The sequence below is a fragment of the Hetaerina americana genome, unplaced genomic scaffold (genome assembly GCF_022747635.1).
Source record: "Hetaerina americana unplaced genomic scaffold, ioHetAmer1.1.p SCAF_3, whole genome shotgun sequence".
Lineage (NCBI taxonomy): Eukaryota > Metazoa > Arthropoda > Insecta > Odonata > Calopterygidae > Hetaerina > Hetaerina americana.
The window spans coordinates 4,008,167-4,030,298 of NW_027286874.1; the positions used below are offsets into that span (position 1 = coordinate 4,008,167).

Below are 22,132 nucleotides of genomic sequence, written 5' to 3' on the forward strand. Positions count from 1 at the left end.
ATATATATATATATATATATATATATGTATATATATAAATAATATATATATAAAAATAATATATATAAAAATAATATATATATATATATATATATATATATATATATATATATATATATATATATATATATATATATGATGTAGAAGCAATCACGAGAGTAATACAACATTTGGACGGCACAATACAACACAAAATAAAATAGATAACACGTAAAAAGACCGTCACATTTCAGATTGTTTCAGCTTTCGGCCTTCTCTGATGCCTTCTTTAGGTCATACTCTGAGCACACCTCTTGAGACCTCAGAAACTTATCCCAGCGTCTCTACCACTTTTAAAAACAATCGGCAAAGTCATTTTTCGCAATGGTCATTAGCTGCCTTGTCTGATTCTCTTTAAGTTAAAAATCGTTGCAGTTGCTGGATACTTGCTCCTAGCCGCAAACGATGACCCAAGTTTTTCTAAAGACAGTCATGACTGGAGATGAGCCATGGGTCTTTAGCTATGACCCTGAAACAAAAGTCCAGTCTTCTCAAATGTCGGTTGACGAGATAGAAGAGAATGCGACGAGGTAGCCCAGAAAAGACCATTCCATAAAGGACTTTGCCGATTGTTTTGAGGATTGGAAGGGACGCTGGGATAAGTGTGTGAGGTCCCAAGGGGAGTACTGCGAAGTGGACTAAGGCCCTATTGTTCTGGGTCGGCTATTTCATTCAAAATATTGCATGGCTGAATAGTTTCCGGACAAATCTCGTATACACCATCGATTAAGTAATGATGCCCAGTTTATATTATGTCGTATTTGAGTTGCGCTTGGAGCGTGAAGAGAAAAGTTAAAATAATTTAAAATCCTTTACGCATTCCATCTACTTTGAGCATGAGGGAACTGGAGGATGTGAATAGTGTCGTAGGGCAATGTTGGCCCAAGTGTCAGGGAAGTGCATGTTTCGAAGTAGTGGACAGCGGCCAAGGCCCCACCGGCGCCCCCGATCTCGGGGGGTTGGTGGGAGGCAACCTTCTGGGAAGGGGTCAGGGGGAGGAGGGTCTCCCTTGCCGGGGGTGCATCCTCTCTCCAGATCACGTGACCGAGTCCTCCTCGACTGCCGCATGCTTGTGCATAATCGCTGCTTATTTTTTTCAATCCATTCCGCGGGCTGTCGCGAGTGACGCAACGCAATGTGATTCACTAACGGCGATTCTCGGATCGCAAATTGTTGCCATTCACCGGTAGTGAATCACCGTGCGTCACATTATGCCTTGGGAGTTCGAGTCAATTGATTCGAATTATTCGTCTACAATTCTTTACCTTCAGCGGGAAAATACATTCGCCATCGGGTGTGAGGTAATCGTCCGCGCTCAGACGCCTCTATCACGCCCTGCCCACAGGAAAGGAGTTTTTATTACCTTCTGGACGAGACTTGTGTCCCTACCGAGTGGAGAATGCCATACACCTGAAATATCGGCACCACTGAAGGGCTTTTTTTAATGACTGTAGTGCATTCTTCCCTTTAAATAACCGACGAGGAAGCCGTGGACAGTTTTTATATAATTGAAATGTGGCGAGCCCATTTCTTCAACCCATCTTTCTGTACAAGGCACTGGGGTTGCTTTTTTCTGATATATGGGGCTAATACCTTCGTATGTGAGACTGAAAGCTTGCATTTGGAACAGTGCGTTGATATTTCGCCATTTGTAGTCCGATATCTGGTGGTGTGACATCAGTGTGAACACATTTCATTAATCTATATCACGATTACCACGTCCAAAGTTCAACGGATCCGCTCATTGAAGAGGTGCATATTTTCTATTAATACAGAAAACTGCGGAATTTGGTGCTCTATATATATTCAATGCCATATCCTACTCTTGTTAAGTAGTAAACGTATGTCCAAGGAAAGTCGCGAAGCGCGACCACTTAGGTAGTGCACGTATACACCGTGCAAGGTTTATAAATTGCTGAATGCTATTAACTGAATCGCTAACGTTATTTCGACAGATTATTGTGACTTTTATATAATTATTTGTCCTAAGAATAATTATTACCCGTATTGCATGGGTAGATATCGTGTGTGATCACGCGTAGAATTTCTCTAAGTGCATCTCAATCTGTATCGCCAGTATCGCGCTACTTCATTTTCAATGGAGAATTTTGGCAATTACGTATCGAAGTGATCACCGCATTCGACGATATTTTTTTCTTCCCCTTCATCGATCTTATTTAGTGAGATATTAAGTCTCCTTCTTAAAACATACTTATTCGTCAAATTCGTCCGTTCAAAATTTCCGCCCATTGTCTTGTGCTTGAACTCCACACTTTCGTAGAGATATATCATCCCAGCACTATGTACCATCAATTCCAAAAGTTTATAGGAGCACCGGAATTCAATGCCATTGAAGGTCAATACAAAGAACGTTCTCGCCTTTCCTGGATTTCCCGGTGACTGCCTGTAGATTTGTGGAAGCGACAGGGCGTAAGGTATATGCACACATCAAGCCGGTCTACGAAACGCGTGCTGGGAGTTCAACATGCTGCAATTGTCTTTTACGGGTACATAATCTCGTGAGATTTCATTTTCGTTTTCGTGGTTCATTTGATGAAAAAAACCTTGCTCGTCCGTTATTCACCGATATTTCTTGAGGTAACAAGTGAAATCAGACAATCGCTCTTATAAGCATGAAAACAATAACACAATAAAACTTAGAGACATTTAAAAATGTCAGGGTAATCTCGCGCATTGCGTATACCGTAGTCTCAGGGAGACTACGGTATAATGTATTATTGTTTCAAAATTAAAATGAAAAATAATTTAAAAAATTTTAAAGACAAATATCACCACAATTTGGCAAACGCTAAGCGTACTTATAGCACTTGGCTAACGCAAGGACTGCATCTATATTTGTTCTAATGTTGACGGGAAGGCTTAGAGTTCACAACTTGAAGTCTCATTTCTTATACGTGTATCCTCATGTTTATGGTCACCAGATTTTGAGTTCTCCGACACCAAATCCGCACCTTAAATCCGCCAAGCCTCGTCTAAATTTTGCTCTGAAGACTGAATACTTTGAAGCAATTAATACTATATTACGACAAGCCGTAACCTAATGCGGCAGGCGTCCTCAAACGTGTGGCAGGCGAGCAGGCGTCCTCAAACGCAAGGGGTTCTGTAAACCGATATTTGATGATCCTATCGATTTGTAAAAATCTTTCAGTAAAATATATTTTGTTGTCTCGTATTCCAATTCTATTTTAAAGTCTCTTTTGAGAGTCGGAGTTTAATTTGTTCTTCATTTTCACTTAAGTTCTTAAATGAAAATGCTCTTTTTAAAGTTGAATAAATGTTGAAAACTCTTTGTCGACTCTTTTTTACGTCAGATTTTAAATTTTCTCACTCAACTTGATATCCATTTCGACGCATGAAGCACTTGGGTACAATCACTCGATTTTTGCTGCAAACTCTGATAACACTTTCTAGGAGTATACATTTTAAGCTTTACAAAATAAAATACGATTTTGCGCCTTAGATTTTAAAAGATATGTAGAAACACGTATTTTGTAGATAGTATATTGGTGGCGTCCGTGTCATATATGTTAGACACTCTGAAATAATAGATACAACCTTGGATTCTCTTCAGTTTTCGTGTAAGCCAATATTCGTCTTTTTGTACGACGGCCCAGTTTTCCGGTGGGCAATGCGGCGTGTGCCCTCTTGCTTACCGAAAGAGCGTGTGTTCGAAGCCAACCTCAGCCGTACCTTGTCAAGCCATAGATTATCTTTGTTTGAATTTGCGACACGACGGGGGCATGGTGCTGTAGGGTAGTTTTTCTCCACCACAAGCCCGTGGGTTGTTCTTAAAGTCTTCGAAAGTGAATTTCACTCAACATTTTCCGGAACTTTCTTTATCGGAGAAAGAAAGGAAATGTTGACGTTTCTGTAGAGGTCAAGTTTCCGTGAGAAACTTAAAGTAATGCTGTTGGAAATTCTTACTAGCAATTAATGGGGGGATTCTTGGGAGTATTATATAGGACCCAAAGGGTTAAGGGGCAATGTCCTAGTGGAAGGAAGGTTCAGATACCGACTGGAGGGTACCAATACAAGTCCACCTGACGCACCTGGGCACTACAGATTAAACCTAGTCCGCGTCTACACCACATCTCTCCGGGGAATTGCAAGCGAAGCTAGGAAAAGGAAGTGGTCCCTTAAATTCCGCGATTTCACGCGCCGTTGGGCTTGGCGCCAGGTGAGACCTATCCCTCTCGCGTATCAAATGAACCTCCTGCCTCGATGACTGTGGCGTGCCTTTGGGAGCACCTCGGAGGAATCTCAATTTCTGCTGGGGATCCAGCACGCATCACTAACCACCGTGCTTGCTTTCTCTTCGCATAGCAAAAATCGAATCAGCCCGACAAATAATAATTAAATTAATTATTATTTGTCGGGTATCAAGTTGAAGATGGCATATGATTGAGTGATGCATAGGTATTTGTAATGGCCCTTGCCGTTAAGTGTTAGGATTCCAGTGCATTCTTTCCCACCACTTGGTTACGTTGAGGTAGGGCCAAGAATGACTAATGCTCGAACGCCCACGCGGACACGCACGCGGCAAAGAAGTTCCTGTTTCCCGGGGCTATGTGCTCTTTCGTCGAGATATTCCCTGTGGCAAGGGACGCAAAGCGCGCGTATTCAATCAAGGGGTAAGGAGTTCGTGGTATTCATCGATATACCTAGTCCCACGCTATATGCTAATGTGTCCTGGGTGAACTCTACATCACCTACCAGGCAGACCTACGGGTTTATTCCTCGGCAAAGCACTCTGGGCACCTGCAGCTCCACCCAAGCTATGTGATTTTTTGGATACCAGATCTTCCTGGGAAACCATAACCGGCACAGGGAAAGGAGCTGCCCCCCCTACCCTGATATGTGAATGTCACATGCTGTCGGGCTTAGTACTGGATGAATTATACCATCAACTACCAAACTAACATTTGGGTTGATTACTGTGTATATGTGTATATATATATATATATATATATATATATATATATATATATATATATATATATATATATATATATATATATATATATATATATATATATATATATATATACACACACACACACACATGCGTAGATATCGGAGGATAAGATATAAATCGTTCTATATCTGGAAAAATTATATTCCTTTACTTTACAACTTCATGAATTTAGGTACTTAATTGACAAAGGAATTTTAATAGAATGATATGACAAGGCCTTTGTGGATTCAATAGAATTTCTTACAAAGGCTAGGCACAATAGGCGTTTGTCACAAAATGTTAAAAAGAATTATTGAATGCATTTATAATTGAGTGAACATATGCTAGATGCTGGGAGAAATTTTTGCTTAGCAGCTTGAGGATTTAGTTACTAATCAGATGGCCCACGTTGGATTCCTGGAGACTTTGAGCACCCCAAACTCCTTCCAGATTGCATGATTATTTGGGTTCCTTTTCAAGGAAACCATAGATTAAAGACATAGGGTATGAGGCACTGGTCTCAGGAATTTCATATTCTTAGTCCTCTGAAAAATCTTATTGTTTACAATGCAGTATAACTTTCACTAAAGCAGTAAAACTTTCATCTATATTTTTACGTAGTTACACATCCTTGTCAACCACATTTACTAACTTGAGCCGTATAATTAGCATTATGTATTGATGAAACCTTGACTCAAGCAGTTTTTAAATTTCATCATTATGAAATTTAGTTCCTATACTGGAGGAGTTCCTGCTTCGGGCATTTTTTGAGTAGAGAAGATAATTTGAACATCAATCCTCAAATCCCCTATCCAGCAGACAAAGCATTGTCAGTAACTTAGCCATATTTTCCCCAATGCGGCGACCCATTTTGATCAAAGAAATAGGTGTTCTATTTATTTAAAAATTTTTCATATATCAGTGCATTCACATTTTCTTATTGAGGAAGTTTCTCGATTTATAAATATGCCTCTTAAAGGTGTTTTGTTCAAAGTCTACAGAAACTGACTCCGCACTCAGAATTGCACGTTCAATAGTCTAGAAGATATTTAATACCATATCATATCTAATAAATTTGGCCTAAAATGAAAAATAAATGTGTTTGCCATTTTTATTCCTTTTGTATTTCCCCTCAAATTTCCTGGCCAGTCTAAGTGAACTATTACAATCAGATAGATGCCTTTTATTAATTGACCAGATCATTCACTTAATACATAATTATTTTTTGAAATTGTGTTGTGCTCATTCAATGAATATTCATTTAGTAATATTGTTTTTTCTGTTTAATTTGATGCAGGTGCCCTCTGCCAGAGGTGTCCTTGTTGACTTCACTCCAGCAGTAACTGCAAGCTGCAAGGGAGGTTACATGACCATTCGGGTGGCCACCAACCAGAGCTATGCAGGTAAGGGTTCCCTCCACCTTAGCCCACCTCCTCTATCTTTACGCCCTGAACTGGCTGGGTTCATAATTACATTTTAATGATTAAATTCATCAATGAATGAAAATAATTTATTGTAGGCTAACCTTTTTCCATCCATATGATCTTTCTAAACATCAGCAGGGGAGTACATAAGTAGTTGGATTTTAGTTGCTTTCAATTGATTATTTGCAGTACCACCTCAGTCTGAGTTTTTTTCTGGCCAAAGATACCATGAAACTCATGAAGATAGACAGCAGGAGAGAAATGCAGAAGTTAGTGAACCAAAATATAACCAGTTCACATCAAAAATGGATAATCTTCAAGTTAAAAATCACCACGTATCTATTTAAAAAGATTAATTCTGGTGATAAATTCCATAATAAAATAATGTCTTAATAAAACATAAAATTTAAAATTGACGGTTATGAGAAATTAATACAAATGGTTATTAAAACATTTGCTTCAGTGAAAATTTTTGTTCATAAGGATATTAAATTAGACAATCACTGCTACCAGGAAAATGAGTTTGGAATGTGTGAATGTATCAAAGGATAATGAAAAAGATTGATGTAACTAGATCACTAAATTAAACTATTAATAAGTTTGCCAAGAGGAAAATCTGTGGGAAGCACTGAAAAGGAGGAGTTTTAAAATCTCAGGATTCATATGCTCTGAAATTTGCTAGGCAATTTTCTTATGGTGCATTGAAACAAAATCAAGCAGTCTTTAAAATAATTTTTTGGATTCTCATGACTCTTTTGTAAATTTGTAGTCTTTTTTATAGTATATGTATATGCATACTCCTTTCACAAGGAGGAGGGAGTTGATGACAGGGACGTTGAGTAAGGATGTTAAGAAAAGACTCGTAAAAACTTTGATGTGGAGTGTAGCTATGTACGGCGGCGCGGAAATGTGGTCATTGAATCTGGAGGATAGACGTAGACTGGAGGCTTTTGAAATGTGGGAGTGGAGAAGAATGGAGAAGGTGAAATGGATAGAGAAGAAAACAAACGAGGAAGTACTTGGTATGGTGGGCGAAGAGAGAGGTTTGTTGAGAGAAATCCTATGGAAGCAGGAAAAGTGGATGAAGGCGGTATTGACCGGCAGTGGGATGTTGAAGACTGTGATAGAGGGAAGAATGTTAGGCAACCGAGGAAGGGGAAGGAACAGGATAGGGATGTTGGACAGGATGAAGGGAGGAAGAAGGTACTCAGAGATGAAGAGGGACCTAATGTTGAGTAGGATGCTGGATGTTGTGTTTCGCTAGGGGTCACAAAATATTATTTAGGAGCTGCGTGTATCCAAAAACCTACCTTAACTGGTAGATTACCTTATAATAATATGAATACTTTTGCTACTCACACTCACTGCAAAACTATCTACCCACAAAAAACTTCGTGAACATTGTAATTGTATTAATTGTGCAATGCAATGTTGTTTATATTGTTCCCTCACATTTTCAGGAGCGGTACAGTCAAGAGATTACCGCACACCAGCATGTATGGCCTTTGGCAATGGCAGCCTGGTGACAACCCTGTCAATCAACCTCCTGGCTGCCCCGGGAACCCCAGAGTACTGTGGTGTGCTGGTGAACAATGTTAGTAATAATAATAATAATACTTTATTCATTTTAAAAATGGTACAACCATATTAAATGTCGTCAATCGTAATATTACTTAATATATAAACATAAGTTCTTAAATGTGATGAAGATTGTCACAAAAGAATTCATCCAATGAGTAAAGTGGGTGAGCAAGTAACCAGGTATATACCCTATTCTTGAAACTCTGGATACCATCTGATTTCAACTGAGTAGGCAGATAGTTATACAGTCGTATGTTCATATTGTGAAATGTGTTGTAAGTTGATGACAATCTACAATAAGTAGTATTTAGATTCGATTTGCCTCTTGTGGAATAGTTATGGAGGTTGGATCTTAATTGGTAAGTTTCTAGATTAACTTTCACATGAATCAGAGCCTTAAAGATATACAAACAAAATACAGTCATTATTCTATACCTAATAAAAAAAGGTTTGCAGGAATCATGTGGTGGTATATTAGCAAGAGAGCGAATAGCTCTCTTTTGCAGTAGCAAAATTTGTCTAACATGAGGGAATGACCCCATAACTCAACACCATAATTCAAATGACATTGAATGAAGGCATGGTAAAGTGTTAAACGATACTCATTTGAAATGATAAAGTTGAGCTTTCTTAACATATAAACAGCTTTACTAAGTTTATTACAGGTCTGACTGATGTGAGTCTCCCAATTAAGTTTTGTATCAATATAAATTCCTAGTATTTTAGCAGTTTCAATATCAGTTGTTTTTGATTTAAGACTGCACACAATATGCTGAGTTTTGTTAGTATTTAATTGTAAATGATTAACATCAAACCATTCCTTAGCCTGTTTTTGGGTAGCGCTAGATCGTAACTTTGCATCTTCTGAAATTTTTATTGATAGACATGCTTGCACTGTACATGATTATAATAGTAAACATGAAAAAGCACCAAACAAATAATCATATAATTTATTTTTCCTTTAGAAATGGTATAGGGTCTGGATGTTATCCATTAATAGGTACTTTGTCATGATTTGAAATGTTACTTTACATGCTAATAATAATTAAGGAAATGATATCTCACAATTAAAATAAAAAGCCTTTGCTGCATTGCCAAAGAAGAAAATAATTGATTTATCAGGGAGATCAGTTTTCACTTGGCAAAAGACTACACTTTAAATGCAATTATAATCTCACCGCAAAAACTCCAGTCTTCAACAATATTGCCAAAAATAAAAGAAAATTAAAACAGAGTCAATGGTAGTCTACCATCTCTTGTTTTACTTGCCATTCTTCATTTAGTTCCAATGATTATCATTACAATAGACTTGTAAATGAATAGTGAGTGGTATTTGAAGATTAATTTGATATTGTGTTTCATATAAATTGAAATCCCAATAGTGTAAATTATTTGGCTGAAAATCTCATTATAATTTTCGTATTTATTTTTATATAAGGTGTGATTATGTTTTTATATTTGTGAAGCTTCATTTCAAAGCAAATGCATAGAAATTCTTCCTTTCAAATTATAGAGGCCATATCATGTACCTCATCAGAGATAGAGGAATCCCAAAAACATCTTCTGAATGAATTTGGAAAATGAATCTCTGGGGGAAGCCTTCTTAAAGGCTTTTCTAGTGCTTTATAATGACATTATTAAATTTTTCAGCTATCTCTCAGACTTACCTCTCAGGTAGTGATCTGAATTTCTACCAATGCAGTAGATCATCTACCAGTTATATGTGTTATGTCAAACTACTTAGCAGTATTGTGACATATAACTGACTAAAATGTGAAAAAATATAAGTTTTTCATAGGGATGCCTTTTAGATTATGTACGCTCATATATGACCTTAATTGAATTATTTAATAGGATGTGTTTAAGCAAAAAGTTCCTAGCAGGTATTATTCAGTCCTCTTCATTTTCCACCCAATTTAACTGTCAAACCAAGGTGGGCTTATTCATAATCAGAATGTATGTATTTAATTAGTATTTGATTTTTGTTTCTTCTTCAGAAAACTGAAGAGAGATCAGTTCCTATTGCTGTGAGGATACATCAGAGGCTTGAATTGACAGATGACAAGTTCTATGTCATTACATGTGGGAAGGCAGGCTTTAAGAATGCCAAGTAAGTAATTTTTTTGTGGCTTATTTAATTTTCTATGGCATAAATATTTAACAAGTTTGGAAGACCTATATTGTGAGTTCAAGTCCCAAATTACAGATGAAAAGACTTATGTGTGATAGAATTTACATGTGCTCTAACTATCATGTGCTCTAACATCTAACAAAGCTAAACATACATTCAACTATAAGTGTTTGCCCACATAATGATTCTTCTATTAAATTGGTATGTGCTTTTATATAGGGTCATCATTCTAGAACATTCATTTCCTCTTATTCATTGATGGAGGCTAATTCAATTTCCTCAAATATAAGGAAGAGAATCACTTAAAACCACCCTCTCTCCTCAGGAACCCTTATTCCTATTTTGTGTTCCATGAAAGTAATCCTTGCCCCCAGCAGCTTTCTCTTCAAATTATTATATTAACTTTCTTTGCTGTAGTTTCAAGAAATCTTGTAACTTATGGCTAAACTGTGCAAAACTCACGTCTAATGAAGCATTACCCTCAACACAGTTCACCATTAACTTCTTGTATAAAAAGTGATTGGATGTTTTTGCAGAAAATCATCCTCAAATAGAACTTTGTCAAGATTAGAAGAGGCCCTAACAGTTCTGGAATTTCACCTTACCCCTTCTTTCAATTCCTTATCCCCTTCTAATAATCTTTCTGTAATTAATGCTGTTAATTTCAAAATGAGGTTAAAAATTAAAGGTATTGCAAGATTTTCCCCATATGTCATTGTTTATTTGAAAGTTTTCATTATTTTGAATGATCTAGCCTTTAATGTAGTTTCTCAGAATAGATTATAAAAACCTCTCTGTATCTGTTGCAGGAATGAGACTTCTTTAGTTTCTCTGAAGCTCCTTGAGAAAGGAAAACGGGTCCATGAAGTGGTGTACGGAAGGGCATACACTCTGCGTGCAGACATCTCACGACCAGATGGTTAGTGCCTAACCCCATCTCAAAGAAATTCCCCTGATAGAATATCTAAATAAATTCATCTAAATAAACATACGTATTAGATAGTTTGAATCACCTCAACTAAGCAGTGAGTGCAGAAAATTTGAGCCAGTTTGTGTCATAGTTTGTTGTGCTGCCTGCTGTAGTAGGGCTGGTAATGTTCTGGTATGGCAATATGTAGGTCATGGATTTGGTACCTGTTTCTAGGCTGAGTAACATGTTCCCTGAAAGGAATGAATTCAATTGTATCAAAAGTTTTTTCTTTTATGTATCATCTCATTTTTTGCATGTAACACCAAAGGGGCAGAGGAACTTGTAAACAGCTAAAATTCAAAGATAGCAGAGGATGTGTGCATTTACTCTCAAGTTGCCAGTGGCATTACAGCTTTAATTACTTTTTACCCATTAGCAATACTAGTTCATGAAACGCTTTAAAAAATGTTTGAAATATGAGGTCAACATTTTAAAAAATTATAAACTTATTAAGGACACAAGCATCATTTAAAATAAGTATAAAAATATTCCTGAAAATAAAATTAAGGAAAGAAAAGGCCTGAAATGAATAAGAATCAAAAATTAGAAAAGACATTCTTTTCATGTTATATTTTCCCCCTCATGTTCTCTTCCTGTCATTATTTTTATAGTTGCTGTGAAAATTTGAAATAGTCCACACATCCCGGATGATCACCATTACTTGTGTACTAGTGTAAACTAAGCCTTTATTTGTGCAGTTTTTCACAAAATTTGAATGTCCTTTCCTCCTCCTCTTCCAGCTTGTTGTTACTATGTGGTATTGGGGTTTTACTATGTATGAGTATAATCAAGATAAACCTGAAAATTAATTCATTTCTAATGTAGTTCAATTTTTTAACTCTTGGATTCTGACAAAATACTCTATCTTGTAATTTCTTATGAGAATGCCTAGTTCATTATCTTATTTACATTTCAAATAAATCAATTTGAAGATGCATGTCCTTTGTTAAATGTTACTTTGCAAAAAATAGTTCACTAAATGGAGTGAGATAATTTAATATTTTTGTCCATTCCTTATTAATGTTTTATTTCAACCCCCTCCTCTTCCAGGCACATATGGAATTCAAGTCAAGTCCTGCTTTGCATTCAACAAGAGCAACAGCAGCTTCCCTCTCATCAATCACCAAGGGTGAGTCCTTCTTGACATTCCTGATGCTAGAATTAACAATTTGGGCCGACTTAAATTTGTATCCTTTGTCCTTGATTGATGTCACATTCAATGGGGTAAGATGTATTACTGCAAGTATTCTGTCATCAATTGAGTGCATGATATTGTGCTCATTTGAAATAAATATTTTGGATATTAGATGCTTACTACACATCTTTAAGTACTTCTAACACCCAAACACATTTAAAGAATGAAGCATAGTTTTGTAGTGCAGTGGCTAATTTATGGGGTAAGGGAGTAATTCTCCTTACCCCTTTGAAAAACCATAAAATAATTATTAATCTATTTTGAAGGTTCTAAATTCGATTTTATTAAAAAAAGGTCTAGTCACCTTTGAGTAAAAGTACAGTTTTTCTGTTTCCAAGGAACCACCACATTTAGAGGCTGGTCCAGCCCCTGTTTTTCTGAAGTCTAATGCTAATGAAGATATTACTCTTTTGGATTAGTAAATGTAATTCCTCAAACTTTTCTACTAATATTTTTGCCAAAAAGTTGAAATTATATTTATATCAATGACGAGGTACAAATAATCTCCACATAATCAAACCAAAACTGCTGTTCTCGGTGGAAATATCAACTACAAGCTCTTAATGGTTGCACCATCCAGTTATTTTTTTGATTTTTATTATTGTTTCCTTCCTGAAAAGCTATATAGAATGTAATGTATGTATTTAATGATCAAATACCAACATATTATCATATATGTGTATAAGTAATTCTTTGTTCTTCCAAATAATATGGTGGAGGTTGGTCATGAGTTAAAGGAGCTGTTCCTTGAAGCTATAATAGTTGCTCAAATTAGAGGAATTGAAAAAATCTTGAACCCTAGGTAATGTAGTAAATTCCATTTGTTCTAGCCATCCTAATATGAGTGTGAGTATATGATTTGGATTCATATTGGCCAATCTGCTATGAGTTTAAGCTAAATGGTCACATTCGTTGAGCACAGGAGCCTGTGACCTTGAGTGCTGCACTCAGTATTAAAGTGGTTCGATACAGTCTTCATAGCCTTCCAATGTATCCTTTCATTTGGGAATGAAATCTTTCTACTCACCATTGGTACTCTCAGGACTGTCACTCCAACCCTTATGGCTAGTCATATCCATACCTCCAACCTCCATTTGTCACTTGGAACGAATATATTGAGAGTACCAAAACACTTAAGTAATTCACTTGAAAGACATGCTATAGCTACCATTGGCAGTGTAACTTCTAACCATCTTACAGTCAGTCCTCATACTGTGATTACAATCCATTCGATTTATGATTTAGTACCTTAATAAACACTGTTAGTATGTGTATATCAATTTATTTTATTTAAAATATGAGGGAACTTGTCAGGCACAGTGTATCTTGGGGGAGCTGAAATCTTTTCTGTCACAGCATGATGCTATTGTTTCCTCTCCACTTCACCTGGAACATCTATCTATGCCATTACATGTTTCATAATAGGCATTTACTTGGAAAAAGTAACTGGCACAAGTCTTGCTTAAGACTGTATCCATTACAAAATTCAATTCGATGGGTAATTATTAGTGCAAACAATTTTGAGTATTCTTTATCAAAGCACTCCACTGGCTGCATCAAAAATATTCAGGTCTAAAGTTCTAGTGGCCTCTCTTCTCTTCCAGGTGTCCCCTCAGCCGTGTCATCTCGCCTTTCAAGTATAATGAAAAGTTGGGTGCTGCTGATGCAACCCTTCGCTCAATGTTCAGGTTCCCAGACAGCAATGAGGTGCACTTCCAGTGTGACATTGCTGTGTGCAAAGGTGAGTGCTAAAGCATCTTCATGTCTCCCTTCTCTTTTCCACTCTCTGTGTAGAGTGGATAAGTCAATCCCTTTGAAAAGGGAGGAAGTAAAATAGTCCACTTGCTTCACCATGACCATCAGATGATTGAAATACAGAGTTCCTTCCATCCTCTTAGGTGATTTTCCATGTATAGTGTTTCTGATGCATGAGATTCAATTAACATAGATAACTTAAATTTGGACGACAATATACCACCTTTAGGCCAGGGAAGTATAAAGAAATTAAGAACAAAAAGCAATAATATATTACTTGTGAGTAAACTTGTTCAATTTCTCATGAGTGTAACATAGAATTGCATAATCAATCTGCTCTTCAATGTAAAAGAGTACAATATTGAATCAAACTTCATTTAATTATGAAATGAACTTCTATATGCTCTTCCATTTGTAATTTCACATTTTCAAGTGGGGGAAGGGTTGACTTTGTTTAATGGATTGGCATCTCTTTTCCCACAGGCACGTGCACAGAGCCACGATGTGGAGACAGTGAGGCCCTTGAGGCCCTGCCAGCCCCCCAAGCAAGGGCTCTCTCCTTCGCCACCTCACGAGATGCATATACAACTGATGGTGTAACTGATGATGGGGTGCTCATGGCCAGCACAAGTGTCTTTGTTCTGGAGCCTGGTGACACCCCAAGTACGTCACCTGTCCTTCACTCCTAAAAGGCCTCCTCCCTTCAAGAAATTTTCTGAATTAGCTACCTCATTTTCTCACCCCATAAAACAATGAATTTTCACCAATTCATCAAAATTTCTAGGCCTGATTCAGATAAATTTTACTCGCTTTTAATAGCAGAAAAGTTATTTTTAATAAAGTACCTTTAAATTTTACTTAGCAGAGTATATTTTTTTGTAAATGTAAATGTTTTGTGGTCAAGTTGAACCACTTCTTCAGTTCACGGTTTTTCATTATTTCAAGCTGAACCTAATTTGAAACATTTTCTAACCTGTCACTTTAACTTAGTGTATTCACAACTCACAATTGGTTTTTGTTTGTAACTTTATTACATGCTTTTTCTTTAACAATATGTCCTTGTTTCAAAATGAAAGGAAAGCAAAACTGAAAAAGCAAAATACTCAGGATGCTCTGTCCCATTAGTGATATTATTATTATTACTTTTTATTTACCCAGAGATCACAATACAAAAATACCAGATGGGTGATGTATGTACATGATATATGGCATGTCAAAGAGGAGCGAATACACAGGCTCAGTTAAGATACATAAAAGAAATGATGCTCATAGTTACATAAATGTTTGGCACAAACCCATGAACATTGGCTGTAACATGCACATACAATATCAAATTCAGAAAAATCATTGATCACAAACATGAATCAGACCATGACCATTGCTAGAAACTAAAAGTATGAACTTACTGGTCGGGAATATTGTTGAGATATTCATCAACCGAGTAAAACATATTGCGCTGTAGATATCATTTTAATTTATGCCTGAATGCAGCAGTTCCCTGTGTATCCTTGATACTTTTGGGTAGTTTGTTAAATAATCTGATGCCCATTTCATTGGGTCCTAATTTCAATGCTTTAGTTCTTATATTCCCATAATGGAAGTCATTCCTGCCTCAGGTGTAATGATGATGATAGGCAGAGTTAGGAGAATAGTTGCCGATGTTATTTTTTATATATAGAATTGAAAACATAATGTAGATGCATGGGAGTGGTAGCAAATTTAATTCACGGAAAATAGGCCTTGATGGAGCATTGTGAGGTCTATAGGTACTCACCCCAGGATTTATGCTATAAAAATGAAACCCAGCTCAATTAATTGATTATACCCTAAGAAATGAAGTTTCATGAAAGTCTTGAGAGCTGGCTCTGAAGAAAAGTTTACAGTTATAAATAATAACTTGTATAAAATTATTAAATTACATGCTACTGATTTCAGTAAATTTTACTCCTGACTTCCCCAAGTCTGAATCTAATAAACTTTGTGCTAGATGTAGTCATGCTATCAGGACTAGATTCAAAGCAGTATGTAAGATGGCATGATGAATTGGTGAATTTAGGTTATTATTCAATGTGGATTAGTTTTTAGCTGAATGAGGAAAGGGACACCATTAGTGTTTTGTGTTTAGTGTATGCATGACTGCTTGGTCCATAAGGAGTTAAACCTTGGCTTAATCAGCTGATTTTCACCTTTTGGAGTAACTATGACTTATTATGGGAAGAAAGCAGTCACCTGTCGTCATTCTCGAGGTTTATCACATTGTTTCACATTATTGAATATTGATCTGTTAAATCAGCTTCCATTCATACTCATTTTAGATGTAGTAAGGCTATTGCAGTGCCTGTTTTATATTTTTATATTTACTGAATGTAAACACTGGAATTAGATAAACATTTTTACTGTGATTTCAGTTCACCCCTGTTTTTTTTTACCCTAAAATTCAATCAAAATATTACTCCAAAAGTACTCTAATATGTGGGAAGACACCTCACTCCTCTTTAAGTAAGGCATATAATCCATTTTAAGTGTGTTACTCCATAAATTATATGGGATAGTCCAGTAAAAATCATTCACATTTGAATTTCCCTAGGGGATAGGAATTGTGTGGGAGGATTTCTATCCCTCACATTAATTGAGTCTCGATTGTCCCACAGTGCTGCAGGAATTGTGCGATGACAGCATCAATGGAGTGCGTCCCCCTTGGCTCCTTTATCTGTGCATTGCATTTGGTGTGCTTTTCCTCATTATGCTCGTGGTGAACATGTTCCTCTGCTCAGCCATGACATGCTCTTGTGCTCGAACAGAGATTGTTGAGAAAGAAGCACCACCCAGCATCATTGATGACTACGACCCATACCGAAGCTGGCATGGCTCCCAGTATGGCTCAAGGTAAGTGTCAGAAGTAGTTTTGGGGTTGTTTGGTGCAGTCCATTGACCAGAAACAGGAATCAGATCTCCTAGTTAGTATGCATATTAATGGAAAACTAGAATTCCATGTTCAAAGATAAATAAGCCAATGCAGACCTGTGACTACTTTGGTGCTAGTCTTCTGTTATAAATTAGCTTGATCACGTTTGCAACAAACTTGACACTAACTTTATGTTGCAATATTTCATTCCCTTTTGCCTGTAATGACTTTTGAGTTTTAAATTCTTATTTTCATCTTAGTTTACTACTCATGAATTTTTAAATTATTGCAAGTGGAATTCAAATGGAAATAATCTTGATTATCCAATATAATATTCATAGGAAATTCAATTTAAATGGCTCATCAAAGTCATAGATAAATAGACATTCATAAGCAGTATCACTGGAAGGTGATATATGCAAAATTGTATGGTTGAGAAATTAGTTCTCATATTGAGAATGGCTAAAGAAAATAAGCTGTGTACATTAAATCTCACTGATTCCAATCTGTGGTTCTTTTGTTCATCTGTTGATCATTTCACCTGATCTCTGTAATTACTCTTTCAAAGGTATTCCCTTAATGGGAAACCAGGCTATGCTTCTGGAGGTTCAACAATGAATTCAACCCGATCTGTATCCACCAATAGCGACCACTACGCCATAGTCCATTCCCGTCCCGGCAGTCGATATTCGGTGCCTGCCACTGGCACAGGGCACAAGGGGCATCACCACCAACAGCAAAACCTTGGTGGCAGGGGCCCTGGATCAGGGGGGGCCTCATCCCCACACTACATGGCTGGAGGAGGGAAGATGCAGTAAAGGCAGTGACATGCCTTTGTTATGGTGTCTTGTGCGGAAGCCTCTTCAGTCTCACCTGCATCCTCTGACCCTCATGATGTAATTAATGTCTAATGCTCATATCCTGGTTTTCTAGGGTCCCTAGAAAGCTGAATGGTTTCTTTGATATGACAGTGATGTGGGGTGTCAGTGCAGCGGTGGAACTGCTGTGTTGTGATAGAGGTGATGTGATGACCTCTAAATCAGAGCGAGAGAGGAATTGATGAGAGGAGGTCATCAAGAAAGAGTTATGGATGTTAAATTTGGGAGAGGAATGAATAGAGCAAAGGTGATTGATGGGTGGGTGTGGTAAGTGTATACTAGTGGGTGTGGTGAGAGGAAATGAGAAGAATTTAAAGAAGAGAGGAAGAAAGGATTGTAGCCATCAGAAATATTTTAATTACCACTTATCATGTGATTGGAAATATAATTGCTATTTGGTACACAATTATGACGTTTGTTGGAGTAAGAACATTTTTGTCTGACCTAAAACTATTATGACAATGTGCCACATTTGCATTAATTCAGTTTGACTGAATCAATTCATTCTGAAAAACATTGTTAGAACGTTTGTGCTATATTTGAGGAATTTGTGCTAAATTAGAAATGTTACCTTCAATGCAGATTAACCCCCCCCCCCCCATGCTGTGCTTAGAGAAGACCAGAAAAAGTGTAGAGCTCAAATATAATTTTGATTTTCTCTCCTGTTCCCTGGTTGACATTTAAATCTTTCATTCGATTCTTCCTTTGAAGTTTTGCTTTTGTTGACAGTTTTTATGCTCGGAAGCCCAAAAATTTAATGTAAATTGTAGTTTTATGATTTTTTTAATATTGGGATCTGAAGCAGAACTTAACATCATCAGAAAAAATTTCTTCAACTCAGAGAAAATCAACATCTCAGAAGGTATTTTATCATTTGTTGGAATGCACATGTCAAAGTTAAACAGAATTTAAAATCTAGATTTTGGGAAAATATGATTTTTGGGGAACTGAACTTAAAAGGTCTTGTATATAGAGGAGGAAATAAATCAAAACTATACATTAGGGGAATTGAATCCAAACGCATACACCACTGGGACTCATAAATGAGATTAAAAATATACCTATATATTCTTCTTAATGTGCCAATCATAATTCTCTTTCCTTTGCCCATAGTAATAATTGGAAAGAAAAGACTACTAGATAAATATGCTAATCTTATTTCTCTTTTGTAATCAAACTGATTACCACATGAGAGCTAATCTATAATAGTGGTGACGATCATTTTTAACATTTAAAATTATCAATGCCTATAGGTCAGTAATATCACTAGTGCTTTTTATTATGAGTTAGTCATTTTGATGTATTACTGAGAGATTATACACTATTATCAGAGGGAATATATGGGTATATATTTTATAAATGCATGTGTCCCTCTCAATGCTCTGTCATGCTTTTATGTTTCCATCATAATGCAATTTCAAGAAGACACAATAGAGAACCCATGTACAATGGGATTACATGGCTGTTGGAACTGAGTCAATCAATAGCAGTTAATAAAAATAAACAATTTTCTCATATTTTTTAGATTTTGGGATTGGTTGATGCACTATGAGTGTACATCCTCTGTTTAGCAGCAGGATTCAGTCCCTATTTTACCAATATAATCTGTCTATTTGTTTTATCTGCTATGCCCTGTGAGCCAATTACGTGCATAATATAATGGGATACTCTAAGTATTCTTTTTGTATTCATCACTGAGTGAAAAGAATTGTGCTAATGATTAATATTCATAATTGGTAATATCCATCACTCATCAGAGTTATTATTATCATTTGATAAAAATAGTCTACTGCTGATAGAACTTAAAAGGTTTTATTTTATTATAATTAACTTATCAATTAATTTTCATGTTATAATATAATTCTGAAACAATCTATGAATTAAAGCCAGAGTGTATATTTTCTCTGGCTTTGCTGTTATAATATTTTGTTTGGATGTTCAATTCAATCATTATGTTCAAATGCAAAAAAATATGTGATTATTTGGTCTTGTCTGACAGGTCCATTCTTAGAAAAGTGGTCAATGAGGTTTCATAGTCAAATCAGAAGATATTAAAATGTTATTCACGGAGTAAATTTCAATTGTGAGCATATTATTATAGAGGATGCAGTATCATTACGAGCATTTATTGATCAAGTGACATCTTTGTGGAACATACATAATTAGAGTCTATGTTTGGGGCATTGATGTCACTAGATGCAATCGATAAAAAATGATTGGGTACTATGCAACTGAAATTCCACGGGCAATATTTTAAGTATAGAGTGTATACACTAACATTTACTTACTATAGAGACATTTGTTTAGCATGTGTGTGGTATGGTTAAATGTGTGTAGGCCTAAATGTGAGTTCTGTAGATACATGTGAGAGATATTTGCGTGCATGAATGTGTGATTACTTTCAAAAGTAGGTGAAGAGAAAGAAAGACAAGAGTGACTGGAGAAGTTAGAAGATTCAACTTAAGATTGAGATCCTCGTTGTATGATTTGAAAGCTTGAGTGTATTGTGTGTCTGTGTGACTTGTACATTCCTAAAAAACCTCATGTGGGAATGTTTTGAAAATAATGTTGGCAAAGAGTTTTATATTTTGTTAGCTATTAACAGAATGTGCTCCTGTTTTAACTCATGGGTGCTATCTAGAAAGTAAGATGTTTTGTGTGGATGTTTGCATCAGGATTTTAAAATCATTTTGTACACTAAAATAAAATAATCTAGCCACTTGTACACCATTGAGTGATTGTCACTTCAATGCATGTACCACTAATGCCATTTGAAGTAATACTGGAAGGCCTTTCTGGTCCATGGTCTCACTCTTTCTTACTGCAATGCTGATTGGAGAGGAATCAGATTGTGGTCCATTGCTGTACCCTCAGATTGTGGTAGGTATTGAATGATTTAACTGAGAACTGTTGGCCACTCTTGCCCTGAAAGTATGTGGATCAAGGAACATTGGAAGGGAGTGTGCGGCAGTGGGCTTTCCACTCTGCAGGGTGTTCATTGCTTTTATTAAGTCTTCCAACTTCATCCATGCCATTAACAGATAAAGAAAATATCTGAGAGTGGACCTTAGTGCAATTAAATGTTTGGTTTTATTGTTTTTGAGACAGAGCATCAACTTCTTTTAGTGAATACATGCAGTAGCTGTAATGCTGTAAGCATGTAGTATCAATTATTGATGACTTTTGCTATTATAATTGAGTAATCACAATGCAATTTTTGACTGATATCTTTACCATCAACTTATGCTATGTATTATCTGTCCAATAAATTACTAATTTTAAACCTGCTGTTTGCTATTAATTGACACTTGGTTTGAATAGAGTATTAGATTTATATAGTTTCAAAATTTGCTCCTTCAAACAATCGAGTTTTGATCCACTAAGGCAATTCTTCTGAAAAAAGCAATTAACCATTTACACTGTCGATTTAAAATAATGAACAGAGGTGGTCTTTAATTGAGGTGCAATTACTCTTCCCATTTAAGTCAGTGTTGATAGGCCCTAAAATTCCTGTCTCAATGAAATGTTATTGCAATCATATTATTCATGAAGAGTAATTTTATTGAAATCATTGATGGAGTTCATATATAATATTTATATAAGGCCTTGATGTGAAGTGTTACTGTGAGACAAGGGTTGGTGTCCATCCTTAGACCAAATTTCCTCTTTCAACTTGAGGAATCCTTCCTTGTTGTTTGAGTTAAGGATATTCATTGTTTATGAATTATCTCTGTTTAAAGTAAAATCAGCTGAAAGGAAGCATTTGAGAAAATTCCCATGATTTACTAATATCTGCTCTTACTTCTTGTAATGCAACTCAACTTCTCTCCTCCTTTTTGGTGAAAACATTGATGATTGATGTATCCACTGTTTCATCTTAGAGGTGAAGCAGTGGTTCTGCAAGCCAGTCCACACAATGCCTCACTTATCAGTCTGGATGTAGGGGATGGAACCTTTCCGCTCCTTATCATGAAACAGAATTATCCCTTCCACAGAATTCACATCATCCTCCAAGAAAAACATTTCAGTTCCCTCATCAATTGATGAGCTACTACCTGGCTTACACTAATATGTTGTGGTGGGACATGGTGGTGTCTCAAGAGATCTTCTCCCAGTTTCAAGTCCAAGCGATCCCCTTCGTGGATGATTATTTGTTGCTGGTGAAGGAGGATTTTCCTCAGCATGTCATGTTGTAGTTGTCAAATTATCTACTGAAAAGCCAGGAGCTGAAGAGCTTTCAAACATCGCAAGTGCATGTTGTAGCCAATGCAGTGCAGCC

At 36.4% G+C, this 22,132-nt stretch overlaps 1 protein-coding gene across 1 annotated transcript in view; it reads left to right on the plus strand.

Moving 5' to 3' along the window:
• The window catches only part of LOC139690523 (uncharacterized), a 65,566-nt gene extending 44,430 nt beyond the window's left edge, over nt 1-21,136 (plus strand). Inside the window, exons 2-10 of the mRNA XM_071587985.1 lie at nt 6,312-6,417; nt 7,899-8,032; nt 10,017-10,129; nt 10,960-11,069; nt 12,171-12,249; nt 13,920-14,056; nt 14,554-14,733; nt 16,722-16,956; nt 17,544-21,136. Coding sequence (XP_071444086.1) covers nt 6,312-6,417; nt 7,899-8,032; nt 10,017-10,129; nt 10,960-11,069; nt 12,171-12,249; nt 13,920-14,056; nt 14,554-14,733; nt 16,722-16,956; nt 17,544-17,793 — 1,344 coding nt within the window. The 3' untranslated portion in view covers nt 17,794-21,136. The remainder of the gene's footprint in view (nt 1-6,311; nt 6,418-7,898; nt 8,033-10,016; nt 10,130-10,959; nt 11,070-12,170; nt 12,250-13,919; nt 14,057-14,553; nt 14,734-16,721; nt 16,957-17,543) is intronic.
• Nucleotides 21,137-22,132: the final 996 nt, after the last annotated feature.